At 42.2% G+C, this 18,589-nt stretch overlaps 2 protein-coding genes across 2 annotated transcripts; one reads left to right on the top strand and one right to left on the bottom strand.

Annotated features, from left to right (window-relative positions):
- The first annotated feature begins 2,009 nt into the window (after positions 1 to 2,009).
- pou3f2a (POU class 3 homeobox 2a) lies at positions 2,010 to 5,165 on the top strand. The gene has a single exon (XM_031726269.2). It carries the CDS (start codon positions 2,206 to 2,208, stop codon positions 3,382 to 3,384), a length of 1,179 nt encoding a protein of 392 aa, XP_031582129.1. The 5' UTR covers positions 2,010 to 2,205; the 3' UTR covers positions 3,385 to 5,165.
- A 2,616-nt stretch (positions 5,166 to 7,781) lies between these two features.
- faxca (failed axon connections homolog, metaxin like GST domain containing a) lies at positions 7,782 to 18,589 on the bottom strand. The gene is made up of 6 exons (XM_031726246.2): positions 18,132 to 18,589; positions 15,588 to 15,723; positions 15,203 to 15,399; positions 14,896 to 15,113; positions 14,160 to 14,276; positions 7,782 to 12,691 (listed from the first exon to the last, which is right to left on the bottom strand). The coding sequence occupies exons 1-6, from the start codon at positions 18,389 to 18,391 to the stop codon at positions 12,387 to 12,389; spliced, it is 1,233 nt and encodes a 410-aa protein (XP_031582106.1). The 5' UTR covers positions 18,392 to 18,589; the 3' UTR covers positions 7,782 to 12,386.

Below are 18,589 nucleotides of genomic sequence, written 5' to 3'. Positions count from 1 at the left end.
CAGTAGTTTGCATATTAGTCTATTAGGGTAATATGTTTTGCCTCTCTCAACACACGGCTTGCCAGAGCCCCTGGCGACACATTTGGTAATTCTCCGAATTACACCCTAATCATAAGCCAGTGTTCTTTCGATCCCTATAAATCTGAGCGCGTCAGTTTATGTCTACGCATCCTCCGCTCGATCAGTCAAAGGATTTATTGGTTAACCTATCAGTTCTTATACGAAATTTTATTGTAGGTCACCGTGGTCTTCAATAACCTCATAAATGCTATTTTCCTTGCATGCCTTAGAGTCCCTGTGGCTTTAAATTTATTTTATATATATAAAAAAAATTACACAGATGTTCCTTAATGCCCATGATGCTGCACAGCATCCCTGTTTGAAGGTGAAACATTGATGTTTTTTGGTCCTTTGAGGCTCCTTTAACCTCCTAATAGCTGTGATGTCTTACAGTCAGTGCCCCACTTTGAGCCAATAAAATCACATCTCCTAAATACCAGTAGTTGCCAAAGTAGGTCCAGGGACCCCCGAGGGGTCTAAGAGGGTTTCAGGGGGACTCAGCAGAATGAAGAATAGTTTAATTTCAATATTATTGCATTAATTTAAAGATAGGACCAGCAGATACTGCAAAAAAATTAGTGCTTTGATGAATTTTCACTAACTTAACTGATATTGTCTTCCCAACACCTTAATGATCCTGTGCTACAATGATAAACGAGGTACTGAAAGCCTTTAGTGAAAGCTTAGTTTCCATTAAAAACACTTTCATGGAGAATTTAAAGTCTGCAAAATGACCAAAATGTACACAAAGTAGTGTTTATAATATAATATACATTAAAATCGTCATTACAGCAGAGCTTTAATCAAACATCAGTGCATCAGATTATGTTTAAAAGCTCAATCTTCATAGTTACAGGTAACATTAGCTGTCAAATAAGTGTGCAAATTTCTGGATTAGTCTAAAGTTGCATTAATTATTCAGCTAAGAGATTTTAAAGTGCAATAAAGTGGATATTTTAAGTGGTATTTATGGGACTTTTGGGTATACCAAACTAACTCATGTTGGAGAGCACTAAATTCCTGAAGGAGGAAATATTTTCTACATTTTGTTCCTGTCCGCACATTAAAGGTCGAGGCCTGCTGTCTGAAAAGCCAAGCCTCGCGTGCCACATCTCAAAGTTTACCCAACAGGCAGGTGGAGATGGGGGTGGGTGGTGGAGGGTGGAGTGGGCTCAGAGCAGGCTGAGGGATCCATTCTTGTAGCCTCCTCTTTTTTCGGCCCCGATTTGCCCTCTCCTCTGCCCCCCGCCCCCTCCTCCCTATTATTTGTCCCGTCGGCCGAGAGCGCGGCCCCAATGAGCCCTTTGGAACGGAACGAAAAGAAGGAGCGAATTGCAGCTGTGACGTGGGCGTTGTTGTTCCATTCACTGCGTTCGCCATGGTAACGGGGCAGAACCTGGAAGCACGCAGCCCCTCTCTCTGGACAGCGTCCTGGGGGCAGAGAGGCAGCTGGAAGTTTCTCGTCACGATCGCTGCTTTGTCTTCGTGGCGCAAAATAACCTCGAGATATCCAACTTCACGCGCATGGAATCAGACGTGGTCGGAATGTTTGGTCATTTGAATATTTTGCTCCCTGAAAGTTGCATTTAAAAAAAAAGATTGAAACGGGAGTGATTACTATCCTACAATAATTAATATGTAAAGTCTTCATCTCGTGTGTAACTTTTACGCAGCGTTTTGACGCACAAATCCAACACTTGTGACCCAGTGACCCAGATCAAGGTTATAAAAGTACTTTAAAACAAAGACAGAAACGTCAGACCCCCCCTCCCCCCCTTTTTTTCTTTTAGTACAACCCAGGTTCTTCTGCCTATTCTGTGTTTACACTGCCTGATTTCTCCCTCCACTTTGTAGTACTCTAGCATCCTGCAGGACTGCCTGTATTGTTGGGCAGAGTGATTGGGGTTTCTGTACAATCTCCCGTGACCAATGAGCGGGGTGCTGTCAGGGGTAACCACATCTGTCAACCGTTCTTGGCCAATAAAGAGCGGAGCGAGGCGGACCACAGGTGCGCGCCTCTGCGTCCCCTTGGCACAGCGCCCGGGAGATGCTGGAGAGAGACGCCTAGCTGCCCCGTGGCGCAAAAGAGTTACTGTCAAAGGCAGCCTCCTTTTAACTCCAGCTATCACTCTGGCTCCGATAGTTATGGCGACCGCAACGTCCAACCACTACAGCGTCCTCAGTACCCCCAGCAGCGCGCCGCCGCCGCACTCGGAGTCCGGGAGCATGCAGCAGGCGGCAGCGTACAGGGACGCGCACACCCTGCTCCAGAACGACTATAGCACGTTACCGGGCGGTGGGCATCCGCTCAGCCACGCGCACCAGTGGATAACGGCGCTGTCTCATGGTGACAGCGGGGCACCCTGGCCGTCTAGTCCCCTCGGAGAACAGGACGTGAAACCCGTATTGCATGACAGTGACCGAGAGGAGCTGCAGAACTCCAGCAGTCTGCAGCAGCAGCAGCAGCAACAGCAGCAGCAACAGCGACACCCTCACCTAGCGCACCAGCAGGCGCATCACGACGCCAGAGCATGGCGAACCAGCACAGCCACAACGCACATCTCCGGTATGGCGACATCTGAGGGCCAGAGCCTGGTGTACTCTCAGTCCGGCTTCGGTCTGATGCCGGGGGGAGAGCAAGGGGGGATGCACCACCACCCTCTGCGCGAAGAGGACCACCACAGCCACAGTCCGCACCTCAGTGAACACGGAGGCGGCCCCGGGGCCCACCAGCAGTCTCTCACACACCATCACCAGCACGGGGGCCATCAGGATCAGTCTGACGAGGACACGCCGACCTCTGACGAGTTGGAGCAGTTTGCCAAGCAGTTCAAACAGCGGCGAATCAAGCTTGGCTTCACCCAGGCGGACGTGGGACTGGCTCTCGGGACGCTGTACGGGAACGTTTTTTCTCAGACGACCATTTGCAGGTTCGAGGCGCTTCAGCTCAGCTTCAAAAACATGTGCAAACTAAAACCGTTGTTGAACAAGTGGCTGGAGGAGGCGGACTCCACCTCGGGGAGCCCCACCAGCCTGGATAAAATCGCGGCACAGGGACGGAAAAGGAAAAAGAGAACCTCCATTGAGGTGGGCGTCAAAGGGGCTCTGGAGAGCCATTTTCTCAAATGTCCAAAACCGGGAGCAGCGGAGATCAACTCCCTAGCGGACAGCCTGCAGCTGGAGAAGGAGGTGGTGAGGGTTTGGTTTTGTAACCGGCGGCAAAAGGAGAAGAGGATGACGCCCGCTGGGGGACAGATACCTGGAGGAGAGGACATGTACGGGGACACCCCTCCTCGCCACGGAGGACAAACTCCCGTGCAGTGACCTCAGTTCTCAATCCCGAGTAAAAACACGGACCCCTTAAAGGAGGTATAACGCCTCCTTATTTCTTTTATTCTCTGTGCTGGACCGCTCGGAACTGGACCTCAGCCAGTTTAGATGTTGGACCCACGGACAGACACAGTGGGGACACGCAGTGGCACGCGAGCGCTAAAAATACTCATAGCAGAGCCGTATGGAGAGGTTTCATGCCGCAGAACTGCCAAACGTATCGGGGGTGGTGTGTGCTAACCAGAAAAAAAAAGAATAAGAAAAAAACCGACATTTTCTTTATGGCAGACCCAGGCGCCAGTGTGCCATCATCAAATATGTTATTTAAAAAAAAGAAGAAGAAGAGATTAAAAAAAAAAAAAAAAAAAAAAAGGCAGAGTGTGACACGGACGAGACGTGTCCGCGGGGAGAAAAAACATAAAAACTCGCTTCGGGCATGATGATTTAGTCGCAGTGAGTGTGGGTAAATAAACGCCATCTTTCCATCATAACAAAAGCAACAGGGGTTCTTCGCGGCTTGTGGCAAGAGAGGGCTGAAATGGCAGACACCTGCTGTACAATGTTTAAAAATTAAAGCCAATACCAGCCAGATAGATTTGTCATTATTATTATTATTATTATTATTGTAAAATTGTAGGTATTCGTCTAAATTTATTGTGACGACCTGAACTTATTCACAATAAAATTACAGTATTGCTTTAATATAATAAAATGTGAACGTATTTACATTTTTACATTCCTAATTTAGCAGCAAATAATAATAATAAAATAAATAAATAATAATAATAATAATAATACAATTGAGACTGAGTATTGGTGGACTTCAAGGCTTTTCCTTTTGTGCAGACATTTCTGTGCGCCTGTTTACAGTGTGTTTTTGCTGTTTGTTATTTCTGTACTTTTCCAAAATGCTGTGACGAGAAAGACCGAGACTGTCCGGCTGGAACACTGAACAATCCAGCTCATTTTGCCTTCTTTTCCTGAGAAGAAAAAAACCTGAATATATCCTGGTACCAGCTCTGGCCACAGTGGCTATACTTCTACTACTACTACTGTATGACTCATTCATTCACGGAGAAGGCGATCTGTGGGATGTATCTTAATTCGTTTTTGTATTGCTTCGTTCGTTCGTTTGGTTGTTTGTATGTTCAGTTTCTTTTCTGTCAGTCTGTGCCAAAGCACAAACACAGACACGTGTTCTTGTGCCACTGAAATCCTGTGATTGATAACCTGATCTGATAGCAGGAGTGTATGTGGGAGGAAAAACCCACTAAAAGGTTCTTTTACCAAATTATGAAGAATAATTATATATATATTTAACAGAAAAAAAAAGAAAGAAAGAAAGCGGAAACTCAAATAAAGCTGAGGAATACTGATGACTGGAGAGGAATATTTTTAATAGACCAAAGCCTGTTAATGTAAGACAGTGTACAAAAAAAACCCTGAATGTATAAGTCTTACCTAACAACATCAAAGTAGGTCTATAACCTCTCTTTTCATCGCCAATCATAAAAAAATAACCATAGCAATATTTTTATGTAACGTTCTGCAATACGCACATGGCATTTTTTATTTATGGGCAGGTATTACATAATAATTCGCCCTCGATTAAAATAAGGCCCCATATTTCTGAAATAAAAAAAAAAAAAAAAAAAACTGTAATCACACACTGTTTAATCTTCAGCTGAATTTGAGTTTCTGATGTGTGGAGGGGAAAAAAGAGGCAAACCAAAACAAAATAGCAGTGACCTGAAATCTGTGATCAAACGAAGAGGAAAAAGAAATCAACGATTGCACAATTTCTAAATGCTTTTTGTCATTAAAGCGTATTTGTTTTCTAAAACTCTGCAGTCCTGCACGTTCATTGCGCTTCAGGGTGGAAGAAAGAAGAGGGGGGAAAAGTCGCATTTAACTGTATTTTTTATTGTGTGGGGACTCGCATTAAAATTGGGGATTTTATCAGTTCGTCTCGGTTGTTTAAAATGCTTCACCTGCTTCGTTGAAGTGTTTGCTACTGCTGATGTGCTCTGATACTGCTGTGTGATGGATGTCACAGAAGATGCTCAGCAAGTGACTTCAAATTATTATTATCAGGATAAATGCGAAAAGTGATCGACAAGCACGGCGAGATAAATTTCAGACCATCGAAGCAAAATTTAAAAAAATGTTATTAGGCAATAAATAAATAAATAAAAATCAGGCCTGTCTGTAAAGGATGTGAAATGCAGGTATATAGGCCTCACTGCAGGTGAGGGACAGAAGCTGATGTAACAATAGTGTTATTATGTATAATTGGGCCTGCTGCCATCAGCATGCACACTAAAAATAACCATAAACCTGTCCTATTTATCATTTCCATGTACGATGAATGCGCAAATAGTTTAAATGGGAAACGTGTGCAAATAAATTAACACTGAAATGTTGTGCAAAAAAAAGAAAAAGAAAATATCGACAGGGTTTTTCAAATAGAGATGAAAAGGTTGTGACTTCAGTCTAAATTACAAAAAAAAATTGAAGCTTAAACTGTTGTTTCAGGACCTTCACCAGCTGGAAATGCATTTAACAGTACATCTCTGCACTGGGTTTGTTCACCTCGTGTCTGTACTGTATGTTTTATTACACCCTGGCCTGATCCGTGGCCAAATCGGTGTCCTGACGCCACCTAGTGGTTTAAAGGAAGCCTCAAGAGCCTTAAGTTGAATGTAAGGTGGTCGATTTTTGAACGGTGAATGTTGATGTTCAAAATTATTATTTTTACTGGCCAGTGTGTCCATTATTCCACAGTCATCGATTCTCTTGAATAATCATTAGGCAATTAATTATGTGATGAGGTTACAGAACAAGAGAAGACAACAGACACACAAGCTTAAAAATGGCCTTACATTTAAAAAAGTACGTATAAAGTGAAGAACACATACAGAATTTGAGTTTCACTCATTTATGAGCGAAATTATTATCATTATTATTATTGTTATTATAATTCCTTCTATTCTATAAAGATCCACAAATTTCCTCTAATTTTTAGATCCAGTTATTGTGCTATTTTAGCAGATTCCTGTATTTCTCCACCACAATCTTGATCAAATGTATTTTTTTAAAGGTTTATTGTAGTATTAATTAAATGGGAGATGGAGGCAAAGTTTTAATTACATGTGCTGAATTTCTAGGTGAATGGTGGTTTAAAAAAAACAACAACATTCGGACACTTTGCTGAATGTGGAACTAGGATCTCTATATTTAAACAAACTCACAATGATTTTTGTAATTTCAGATATTCAATAATAGGTCAAGTTAAAGTAAATGAAAAAATATGTAGATATATAATTTGCTATCAACCATAAAATAACAAGGAATCTGTCTAACTGTGCGACTGTATTTTATTTTACAATTATTTGATATACTGAGGCTTTTATTTTGACACCACTTGAAACTGGTGTGTGCAGTTGAGGGGCAACAAAAGAGAGTGCCTGAAAGAGAAAGAAAGAGATAAGCGTGAATATTTGTGGCGTGTGTGTGTGTGTGTGTGTGTGTGTGTGTGTGTGTGTGTGTGTGTAAACCTGGTTTGAACCCAGCTCTCTGGAGGACCCCGTTGCCTGGATTCCGTCCTATCTGCAAGCGACCATCTGCCCTCCTCCCGGCCCTCACGCTCCTACAGGCATCCTCTGCATTTTTCATATTTTTACACACACACACACACACACACACACACACACACACACACACACACACACACACACACACACACACACACACACACACACACACAGACACGCTTAGTTCTCACTGCACACATTGTCTCACCTCACATATCATGCATTCAGCCACGTGTTAGACACACACACACAGCTGCTCCCTCTGACACTGTGTGCCATCTTTGACTCACCAGAGATGATTTATACTCTGGTGTCATTGTCAGCCCTGAATTGTCTCCCCTATCTTGTGTGGAAGCGATCTCCCAGGGATTTTGCACAATGGTCTCAGAAACGCAACCAGCCAAAGCTATCAAATATCATTCATCTGTTCACGAGCTGTTTGTCTCTTCCCCTTTTCAAGCCCGCTTCGCACCCAAACCCACGCTCCGTCTCTACATTGGTGCTCCCGCAACTTGCCTTTTCTCTTTCTATACCCTGCTTTTTCCTCTCTGTTTTCCTTAGAGCTCAAAGAAAAGGGCAGAGAGCTAATCCTTCAGCATTGTTGGGTGGGCTTAGTATTGTCGTATGGCAGCAAGCACAGAGGGAGAGGGATTATGAGATAGATATGCCAGAGTATACCCAGTTCAACATGTTGATACTGAAGAGTTCATGCAGAAATATTCTCATTTTTCATGCATGCAGCAATCCACACAATGACGGAAACAAAACCAGAGGAAAATTTGACAGTTATATTTAATGAAATATTAGAAGTAATCCATTGTCATACAGCATTTTATCTCAGATTATGATACATTCATAAGAATCTCTTTTTTTAAAACTCTTGCAGAGCATGTTCTTTTAGGTCATATTCATCTCTCTCGCTTTTTCTGTCTTTCTATACATATATATATATATGTATTTATAAATTATATATTTAGTTTGGCTTTTTTCTGGCTCACTTATTTACAGTCCAACAAGATATCACAAGTGTTTTTTCCACACGCACAACATCAAGACAACAGCGCAATGTGGCTTCTACAAGTCTACAAGCAGGAATCGGGGTAGAATGGGAACAATGACGCGCAGGGCGGGGCTTAAACCCCGACTTCTGACCTCGAAATGCAGAGGAACACTGAGACAGACAGAGTTGGCAACAGACTCTTATCAGGAGGACTTTTGCAATTTGTACTGCCAGAGGTGAAGTCGCACGAGAGAGAGGAGACACTGATGATCTGCCGATCAGCAGGATGACTCACCTCACCCTGCTTACAGAAGATCGAGTGTCAGTTTGGTATCTCGGCTTCAAGTGAACATAAATCACTGCAGGGTGAAGCTGAGTTATTGTGTTTTGTAAAGGCAGAGTTTGCAGCAAATGTCAGACATGCAGCAAACCGCATGTATGAACGGGAACATTTTCCAGGTTGTGGATATACACGCAACCACTGCTGTGACTTGCATGGACGTGTAGCTTTTATATGAGTTATATGTCAGCAGAAGCCTGAAGGAAATCTAAAGTAGCGCACTAATACACCAATGCATACATTAGTCTGACAGTGATTTTCAGACATAGAAACAAAACACGTGTAAACATAACTAAAGTGCAAAATGTTCAAAATTAGAATTGCTTATCAAATTCAAGCACATCAGCCATCTTAATAAAATAATAGAAACAGCATAAATTAAATATAATATATAAATAAATGTAACATACAAAAACAGAAGTCATACACTGGCACTGGTATGAAGTAAACTGTTTAGCTTCAGCTCCCATAAGGCTGAATCTGACTACTGACGTTAAAAGGCAATAGCATGCAGGCGAGGGATTTTAAGACACCAAACCAAACTTTTCAGTTCATTAGCTTCTTAGTTTCAGTCTGTTACTCCACTGAAATTCAGCTGCTGAACACACACACTTACACACACACCCATAAAGGCTTCAGTGTCTGCTGTGTCCCCACAAAAGGCTTACATCAGACTCAGAGTTTGGACCAACAACTAATGGTATTGTTTTATCGAGCAGAATTGAACAGAGAGGCATCATCACATTCAAACTCATGGTTTTAAAATGACATCAGAATCGTAATAGTGCCTTAAGGATCAAAAAATAAATAAAAAGCCCTCTCATCCTTTGGACTCTTTCCCCATCAGTTCCCTTCGTTATGTAGGATTGTTGCTTCTTCTTTCGAATTAGAGGTAAGTTAATGCTACATCTGTTTTAAATTTTAGTCTTACCTACATGCAGCATCCCCACAAACGGAGCCACGCTTGCACATTTTGGAGGCAAATCTCAGAATTTTAAAGACTCAAACATACAAAAGCAGTTTATTATACCATAAAAGACATTTTTAATGTTATCCTATAGATGTGGTTATTAGAACTGAGAGCAGCAGGAGTTGTGAGCATATTTGAAAAAATTGCTTCCAGTGCTCTCTGGTGGACAAATGACTAACTGGAGATGCAGTTTTTAAAATTACGCCAAATATATTTTAGTGTAACTTGCTGGCTGACATCATGTATACGCCTATTAAAGGCCTCACATCAGGGTTTAAATTACAGTTTTTCGAACTGTAATTACTAACCACATCCACAGTTTGTTTACTGTGAGATCTGTAATTTCCCCTAAAGTTCCCCAACAGAACTTTTAGTTTCAGCAACTCTGTAACTCCGTTATGGACAGAATGTAGGACAGGTCGAATAAAATGTCTGGGACTGACTGTGATTGCTGAGTTCACCTAACTAGCTCAGAAAGAAAGAAAGAACACCCACACTAAGTTTTACAGTTTTGTGCATCAGGACATCTGGTCCTTACCAGATCATTAAATGAGGTAACTACAACCGGATATGAAAAATAACACATGCATTATTACACCATGTCATTATTTACTTAACTAAAACTGAGCCAAAAATACAGATGCAGTGTGTGTACACCCTCACTGCTTTCACAGAAGTAGCAACCGGATGCTGTTAATCAAATGCAATTCATTAACTGATCATTAGGAAGTGTGAGCATTTCTCTGAAAGGAAAAGGTTTTACAGCTTGCTGGTCTGCAGCGTTCAGGTGTGTGTTAACACACTGCCAAGGAGCAAAGACTTCTGCAAATTCATAGAGAAGGGTTATAATGCTATTTCCAAACAATTTGAAGTCTGTCATTCAACAGTGAGAAAGATTAATCTCAAGGGGAAAACATTTGTCAGTCTTCCCAGAGTGGACATCCTGGCAAATTCACCCCAAAGTCTGGCTGTGCCGTGTTGACAGAAACTAAAAAAAACAAAGAGCTAAATCTGAGACTCTACAGGCCTCAGTTAGCATGTCAAACATTACACTTCTTGGCAGGACAGTTAGAAAAAGACTGAACTTTCTCCTGGTAACTCATTTGCCCTTTCCTTTTAAAATATGACATGAACCTGACAGCATGGCTAACGTTTGCAAAGTTGCATATAAACATATCACAAGACATCTGGAACAATGCCGTTTGGACAGATGCAACTAGTGGAGGTGTTTGGCCATAATGCACAGCACCACGTTTGGAGAAAACCAAACAAAGCAAATTAACACAAATATGTCACACCAACTGTCCAGTACAGGAGTGGAGGTGTGATAATGTTGGTCTGTGTTGCAGCCACATGAAAAGAATTTCCACAACAATGTGAGAGACTGATTTAGTCACGGAGAAAACAATTACTTCAGTTTCTGATGCTTAAAGATGGCTACTGAACCATGGGGTATACTTGGTTATTCACATCCTGCTTCTCCACTTCATCTTATTTTTTTAATAACGACACAGTGTAATACATCATGTGTTGGTATTCACCTGAGGCTGTATATACATTATTTTAGAACCTGGTAAGACCACGTGACTTTTTAATATGTCCTGACGTGTATTCTGACCTCAGAGTTGAAAGAAGGTGCGCTTTCTTTATACCAGGACTGTAAGTACAGTCAACAAACTTCTAGAGCTAAATATTTTTTAAATGATGTGAAACTAACATGCACAGGAACATAAACAGTATTTCGCCCTTGCTTCCACGCATACAAAACGTTGTCGGTACGTGCGCTTGATGAACGACAAGCGCACATAGAGCCTGCACCTTACCATCATACCCCTCATATATCACAGCGTGGCATAAAGTGAACCTGTGTCTGTGTGTCTTATTGCTTTACGTAACATTTTCTGGTAGAAATGCTGAAAGAAAACAAGTGCTTTTTTTTCCATAATCCATTGGATACATGCTCGCACGGCTGATTTGGCCAGAGGCACCGACAAACAAGCTACATCATTCCATCACACTAGGCTTACTAAGAAATGTAGCTAAAGATTATCAATGTGGGGTGCTAAGAGAGACTTATGGGCCTGAATCAGCCATGCACTTTGATTCAGACTGTCTACTATCTATCGCTCTATATCTACACAATTGTTTGGCGTGCGCTCAATGCTTGAATGCATGTAAAATGTCCTAAATACAGCAGCGTACATTAAGATTTGGGGGATTTTTTTGGAGGCAAAATAATTGCCTCAGTTAGACAAAATGTTCATGGAAGATGGGAGTTTACTACCTATTATGTTTTATGATTTTTCTTTTCTCAACTGTTTAAATACTGTAATATCCCTGTAATCGGATACATACAGTACAAGAATTCACAGGGTTCCTCTAGCTGATCCTAGACCAGCAGGGTAGGAATTCATAGGAGAAACACCTAGAATATTTACACCATATGACAGACAACATAATACTATAGTTCCAGCCTATCTATATTATTTATACTTATATATAATACAGTTTTTATCTATTAAATCTGAGAATGAAGTCAGATTCGTTTATATATTTACACTGAAATGTTTTCTTTCTCATGGATTCTGTACAGTTTCTTTCATGTATTAAAGGTTCATTTGGTACACGCACACACACACATGCACTCACAAACACTCACACACACAGACACACACACAGACGCAAAACGCTGCTGGGTGGTGCGAGCTGCTACGAGGGACAACGGTGGGCACGCAACAGACAACAGGTAGAAGGTTGTGGTTGCAGTTGATGTGGAGGAGTTTCTCGGCAACTGCGTCATTTACTCCTGATTTGAATGCCTTCTATTCTCACTTTTAAACCTAAATTTCTTTTTTTCTCTTCACTTCTTTTCCAGTTTAATCTCTGTTGTACCTTTTTTTCCTTGTTCTGCAATCTTTCCTCCACTACAGTTGGCACTTTACCCTTCTACACCCTCAACGTCCCGGCTGGCGAACGCTGAATACACCCCCCCTCTTGTTTTCTGTTCTAAGAGGTAGAACATAGGTGGGATGCAGCTCCCTCCTGTGGCGTGCCTATATGTAGTGTGTACTATAAGTGTGTGTGTGTGTTTCGTCAGCACTTGGGCTGGTCTATTTCAGAGCACTCCGTGTCCATGTCAGAGTCGTACAGCGAGTGGCCCGTGGGGTCACTCTGAGACGATGGCGGGGCTTGTGGCGTGTGAGTGTGTAAAGTGTGTGTGCGCGTATCATCCTGGAAAGTGTCCGTGCAGGAGTAGAGGCCGAGGTCGGGGAGTTTCGAGGGCGAGTCGCTGCCCTCTGTGGTGTCGTTGTAGCGGAAGTCCTCCAGGTCGACGAACCACTCGGGCCAGAATCGCCGGCGGATGCGCTCGCAGTACATGGCGAGGTTGATCAGCTCACCTGGGTGGAACAAACATCTCAGTAGGTACAACACTCAGAAGGTATCTCACTGAGACACCAGCGATATAAGTGAGTATAGGATTAGATCTCACAGTCCATAAAACAGCAAATAGCAACGCCAGCTGATGGCTCAGGAAACACTTTACTGGGGATTTCTGTCCAACTGCTTTAGCCTGCCTACAAGCTGCTTTGCAACCCACCTAAACACCAGTTGTTCATTTTAATCCCACCTTGGGCTGTTGTGTATACATCATAAAAAGCACTGCCAAATGGAAACAATACCTTCTTTTGACAAAAGTGGTCCTCACAGAAATATTATTTTCCAGTAATGATTACCTACGTTTAAAAAAAAAAGTAGAAAACACATTTTTATGTATAAATAGTGATAAAATGATAATTCATCTCTTTTCCATTGGTCATTTTAGGCACTGATGAGCTTTAAAGGTTAGCAGAAAAGGTAAAAAAACAGTGTCTTAGTCAAAGATCAGAGAATTTCTTCTTATTAATTTTATTCTTATTCTCTTAGATTAAAAAAAAATAACTTGATTTACAATTTAGTGAATTTCATTTTCATTTTGATGTTGCTCATCTTGCATCAGTTGATTATGATTTTCCCTAAAGGACACTGGATTGTTTTCCTCTCATACAACAGAGTGTTCAAATGTATGAATTCTGTGTTAAATGTGTGATTACAACATGCAAAAGTTCACATTTCTGTATCTCAGAGCCATTACAGATTCAGAGGGAAAAAAATGTTTTAATTCTTAATATAGGATGTATAATAATACAATCAATATATACACTTACAATGCCAATTCCAAAAAAGATGGGACACTGTTTAAAACAGAATACAAAGCTCTTTAGATCTCATAAACCCATATTTTATTCACAATCCAACATATGGAGACAATTTATAATATTTGATTATTTTGAATTTGATGGAATCAACACATCTAAAAAAAAAAAAGGGAAAGTGAAGGGAACAAAATGCAGGAAAAGTGAATGGTACTAAAAATAAACAGCTGGAGGAGCATTTTGCATCTAATTTGGTTAACTAGCATCAGGTTAGTAACTCAGACGTTTCTCAGCAGAGCTTCAAAAACTGTGTCTACAAGTTGTAGAAAAATTTCAGAATAAGGTTCCTCAATGTAAAATTTAGAACACTTTGAATATCATGTCAACTTCTGTTGTTAAATAAAGAGAGGATGCTACACTGTGGTAAAAAAAAATTACCTTAGTTTTTCTTAAAATTTAACATTTTCTCTGTTAAAACATTAGATATGTTTCCTGTGTTCTATTATGAATCAAATCTGGATTTGAGAGATTTGCAAATCATGGCATTCTGCTTTGCTTTACACTTTATACACTACCCTGACTTTTTTTGAATTGGATTTGTGAATACTATACATACATCACTGAAGTGCAAGTTTGTTTGAAATTAGGTAGACCGCCTTTCTGGTGAATTCACCTTTGATTAGCTGCTCTGGCCGCGATCCCGGTAGCGTCCACATAGCAGGGGCCAGGTGACCAAACACTGCGGCGTCTACTGTTGAAAGCTTAGAGCCCATAATGTACTTCTTATCACCTTAGACAGCAGACAGAAAAAAACAAGTCAAACAGTGAAGCTTTAAATTCAATTTTCTTCTGTTTTATAATAAATAAACACATACTGGTAACAGATTAACTGACACCTTTAGTGAAAAAAATGTAACCTGAGAAGCCACCTGTCATGGCCAAACAACTGCAAATCGTCTACCATGAACTGCCAGGTTTAACAGTGATTGCAATGCTAAGTTTCTACCACAGGAGGTCAGTGTTGAGCAATCCCTTCAGTTTTTTTCCATCCACTGCTGCTAACAAACATGATGTCTCTGGTTATAGGTCTCAAGGTGCATATTGAAAAGCCACTGATCTGCCCCTGGGGTAAACTATGCAAGCAAAATGGTGACACACACTGAGATCGAGCTTCACAATACAAAGAGATTTGTAGATTTACAAAACAAAGCCAAAAAAAAGGAAAAAAAAAGTGTTTTCCCACTGAAGACTCTAATGTGACCACATCTAAATCTGGTCGATTTGCTGGATTACAAGTTTTGATTCCATTTGTCTTCTGGAAAAACATACTTCCAAACTTAATGCATACTTAAATAGATTCAGTTGCCCATAGGCTGACTCATACTGTTTTATATTGAAAAAAAACTCACCAAGCAGGGCGGCCAGGGTGCGCATGTCCTTCTCCATTAAGGCGTACACCTCCTCGGTAGAGAACCGTCCAATCCCGTGACCGTACATCTCCCTCTTAACAATCCCACCTGTCAGGTGACTCAGGATCCACTTGAGTAGGTCACTAAGTGGACCGCTCACCGACAGCATCTTCTGGGTCTCCTCCAGGTTGTCCACCCACTGACAGTAAGCTATGGTCCTGTGAGATGCATTTATTTATATATACAGAGACACAGATGCACTCCTTTAATACAAAAACAATCAGCTTGAATCTCAGCGGTCCCTCACCAGTAGAAGTGCTCCTCCACCATTTTGGTGATGGCGCGTGATAAGGCCTTCTCCTGGGGTGTCAGGCTCTTGTTGAGGCTCACGCCCAGCTTCTCCTCCAAGAAGTCGATGATGAATTCTGTGCCACACACTTGCTCCTGGTTGTACTCGATCCACGGCATCTTTCCCTGCGGCGAAAGCTTCCCATCAAAGTAGTTCTAGAGGAGGGTTGAGGAAAGGGGGTTGGGAGGATGATGAGGAAATTCTCAAAGTGGTTGGTAAATGCTGCAAAAGAAACTGAGTGACCTTTGCAGGAGAGATTTTTTTAATAAATTCATTTTATTATATAAACAGACAAAATATTGTTTTTCTTTTTTCTTTTGCAGCCACGTAAACACAGTCATACCTGGTAGGGCAGGTCAACCATACGGAGGTAGGTCTCCAGCTTAAGGCAGAAAGGCGACAGGGATGGGGCGCCAGTTTTGGGCCTGGAGAACTGGTGGAGTATGATGGCATCTTTAGAGTCCAGCTCTTCCTCCTTTCTGTACGAGGCAAAAAGGGAAAGAGCTGCATGTCACACACACTCCAATGGTTGTGAAAAAACAACAACTAAACACTAAAATGTAGAGTGTGAGGGTTGGGTGTGAGTCAACTGCATACATGGACATAGAACTCGTCTTCTATATTTCTACATAAACAGTTAGTCCTTTGCAGTTTTCAGCATTTTTCGTATGGATTGTGTTCTTCATCAGAAGTCTAGCCTTTTCTCTTGATGCTACATTTTAAATATGATGGATTAAGACCAATCTATGAGCCTCGACTACATCCCTGCTTTTCTCTTTGATGAGAAGACTGATACCATCCTCATATCCGGCTGTTAGTAGTCTACTTCATATTATAGCTGAAAACAGGGAAGCAATTAGCCTGTTCCCCCCTTTTAGGGAACAAAAAGGAAGTCGGCATGACACAAATCTTTAGATCTGAGTACATACACTTGATATAACATTAGACCATGCTTAAATTTAAGTTAGGATGAGGGTTAGCCAAGTATTTTGTATCAACTATATACAGAGTGTAGTTTTTTTCTACTATTGGATGTTATTAGCCCCTCTGATGTCAGTGAGAGAGGGCATCATTAAATAGTCAGTTTTGGCACAGGCACAGGGGTTTACAAGAGGCAGCCAATGAGAAGAAATCTGGCTTGGAGGGCGGCCTTAAGATAAGATAACTTTATTAGTCCCATACAGTGGATGAACTAAGTCTGACCCAAAGCCCATTACAAGACAAAGAAGAATTATACTGCAACTGATAGCCATCATAGTTGCTCATAAAGTACTTATTTTGGTGGTTATTGTTAGAGTAATAGGGTTGGTATATGTATTTAGCCAGTTTTGGGGATCATACAAAGATAGCTTTAAAGTACTTTAGCAGATTTGATGGTTAAAGTAAGTCTCTGAAGCAGTATTAGTTTGGACAGCACATTTTTATTTAGTTTTAGTCATATATTTTCTAATCTTTCAGTTTCAGTCTAGTTTTAGTTGACCAAATATCTAAAGATTAGAGCAGACTAAATCTGAAGCTGTAAAAAATTGTTGTGTTTTTACTGTTGAGAGTTTTTCCACACAGTTGACAAAGCATCCTGTTTTCCTTGACTCTCTCCAGAATATTCTGATCTGGTTTTTATTATTTGAGGAAACTGTCTGTACATTTCCTCACAATTTTTGTCCTTCTGCTTTATTTTTTATTAAGTTACTCTCTTGCTTTCATCAGCAAAAAAAAAAAGGTCGTAAGCACGTGCATCACGTGGGCTGTCTGCAAGAAAACTGCAACATTATAATAACGAATCACCGACCGGGTAATGTCAAAACTGCCACAACCACAGCCAGACGAAAAGCAGCACATTGACGCGGAGAGGATGCAGAATTAGAACAAGGAGCTGTCCTCCGTGTAAAGTGCTGAAACGACAAACAAGCAGGAGGCTGAGTGCAGATGAGCTGTCTATTTTCGGTGCGGTGCTTAAATAGCCGCTGACTCCAGAATAGAAAAGGATAACCTACAGCACGCATGGCTGCTGACAGGACGGTGTAGAGAAAGGGAGGCAGGGGGGGAAACTGCAACATATCCGCTCACACAGATACAAAAAACAAACAAAAAAACCGCAGAGGAAGCTTCCGTTTCCTCTTAAAAGCACATCGTCCGGTGCCATTTGCAGTAACACTAAGTGCCCTTTAAACTGTGACATAGCACAGACCCTGGCCTGGACTGCGGGTAAATTGAAGAAATAAACTCGCTCAGTCAAAGCTTTCACCCTGAAAATGAATAATCAAGCACACAGCGCTTCCTTCTACTTTAAAGGTGCCATGTGCCCTCCCGCAACCTTCGTGATTCAAGGTGTTTACATCAGAGGTTATAAAAGACTTCCACACATCACTGCAGCGTTTAGACTGGACCCAAACACCAGCGGGAGTGTTAACCTCCATCACCTCCATCGTCATTCTAGCAGAGACTAATGAAAGCGACCTACTGCCTCTAATGTCCTTTCATTTGGCAGCAGAGCTATGTGAAGGCCGTGGTAGCACACGGACATACAATAACACTAAACTATTATCATGTCATTAATCCGCAGAAATAAGCCAGTGAAGACGGAAATCTCCCCTAATATGTGTGTGTTTATGAGGAGGAAGCTCAAGGGGTGGAGGTTCCGTTACATCACAACACCCCCACCCCCACTCACGACTCCTTCTCCTCCGTCTCCACTCTCACCCAACCCAATCAGACGAGATTAAGTAATATCAGACCTCAGTGGAAAATACATCTTTGGAGTGAAAATATGAGCAGATCAAATCCACACGGATTGTGCTCTGGCCCGGGAGGCCTGCGTGCAGGGATCCTGAGGTCTGCCTCTCTCTGGCAGCCCCTGTGTTGTTGATGTTGTTGTTGTTGTTGGTACCTGATGGCCAGCAGTTCGTGCAGCAGATAAGCAGCGGCAGCGAGCAGAGCCCCTCCGGTCAAATAGAGTGTTTTCCGCCACCACGAGTCCGAGCCCAAAGCTGACATGATCCCGCCGCAGTCCTGCAGTGGGTACGCGATGATGTACCCGTAAAACGAGAGCTGCTCATCGGACCCCAGCAGACCGGAGGAGAGGCTCTGGTTCGGACCGAGATCAACCACACACGACCGAGTCCAGGCGAACCCGACACGCCAGTACATGCTCTCTGTCTCCGGCCACTTTCCGCCTCACTCTGGCAGCCAAGAGCTTCATCAGCGGGGGCTTCATGGGTGCGCGCAGATGCAGGTGAGAGGCGACGGCACGAGGACCAGCCGACCGGACACAAGCATCCCGCCCGGAGCCCGTCCCCGTAGCGGGGTTGACTTTCTCTGAAGCCCGCTCGGAGCTCCCAGGTTATG

This window comes from Oreochromis aureus, linkage group 15 (assembly GCF_013358895.1).
Source record: "Oreochromis aureus strain Israel breed Guangdong linkage group 15, ZZ_aureus, whole genome shotgun sequence".
Lineage (NCBI taxonomy): Eukaryota > Metazoa > Chordata > Actinopteri > Cichliformes > Cichlidae > Oreochromis > Oreochromis aureus.
Note: the sequence above shows the minus strand (reverse complement) of the source record. Positions and strands in the feature narration are given on the sequence as shown.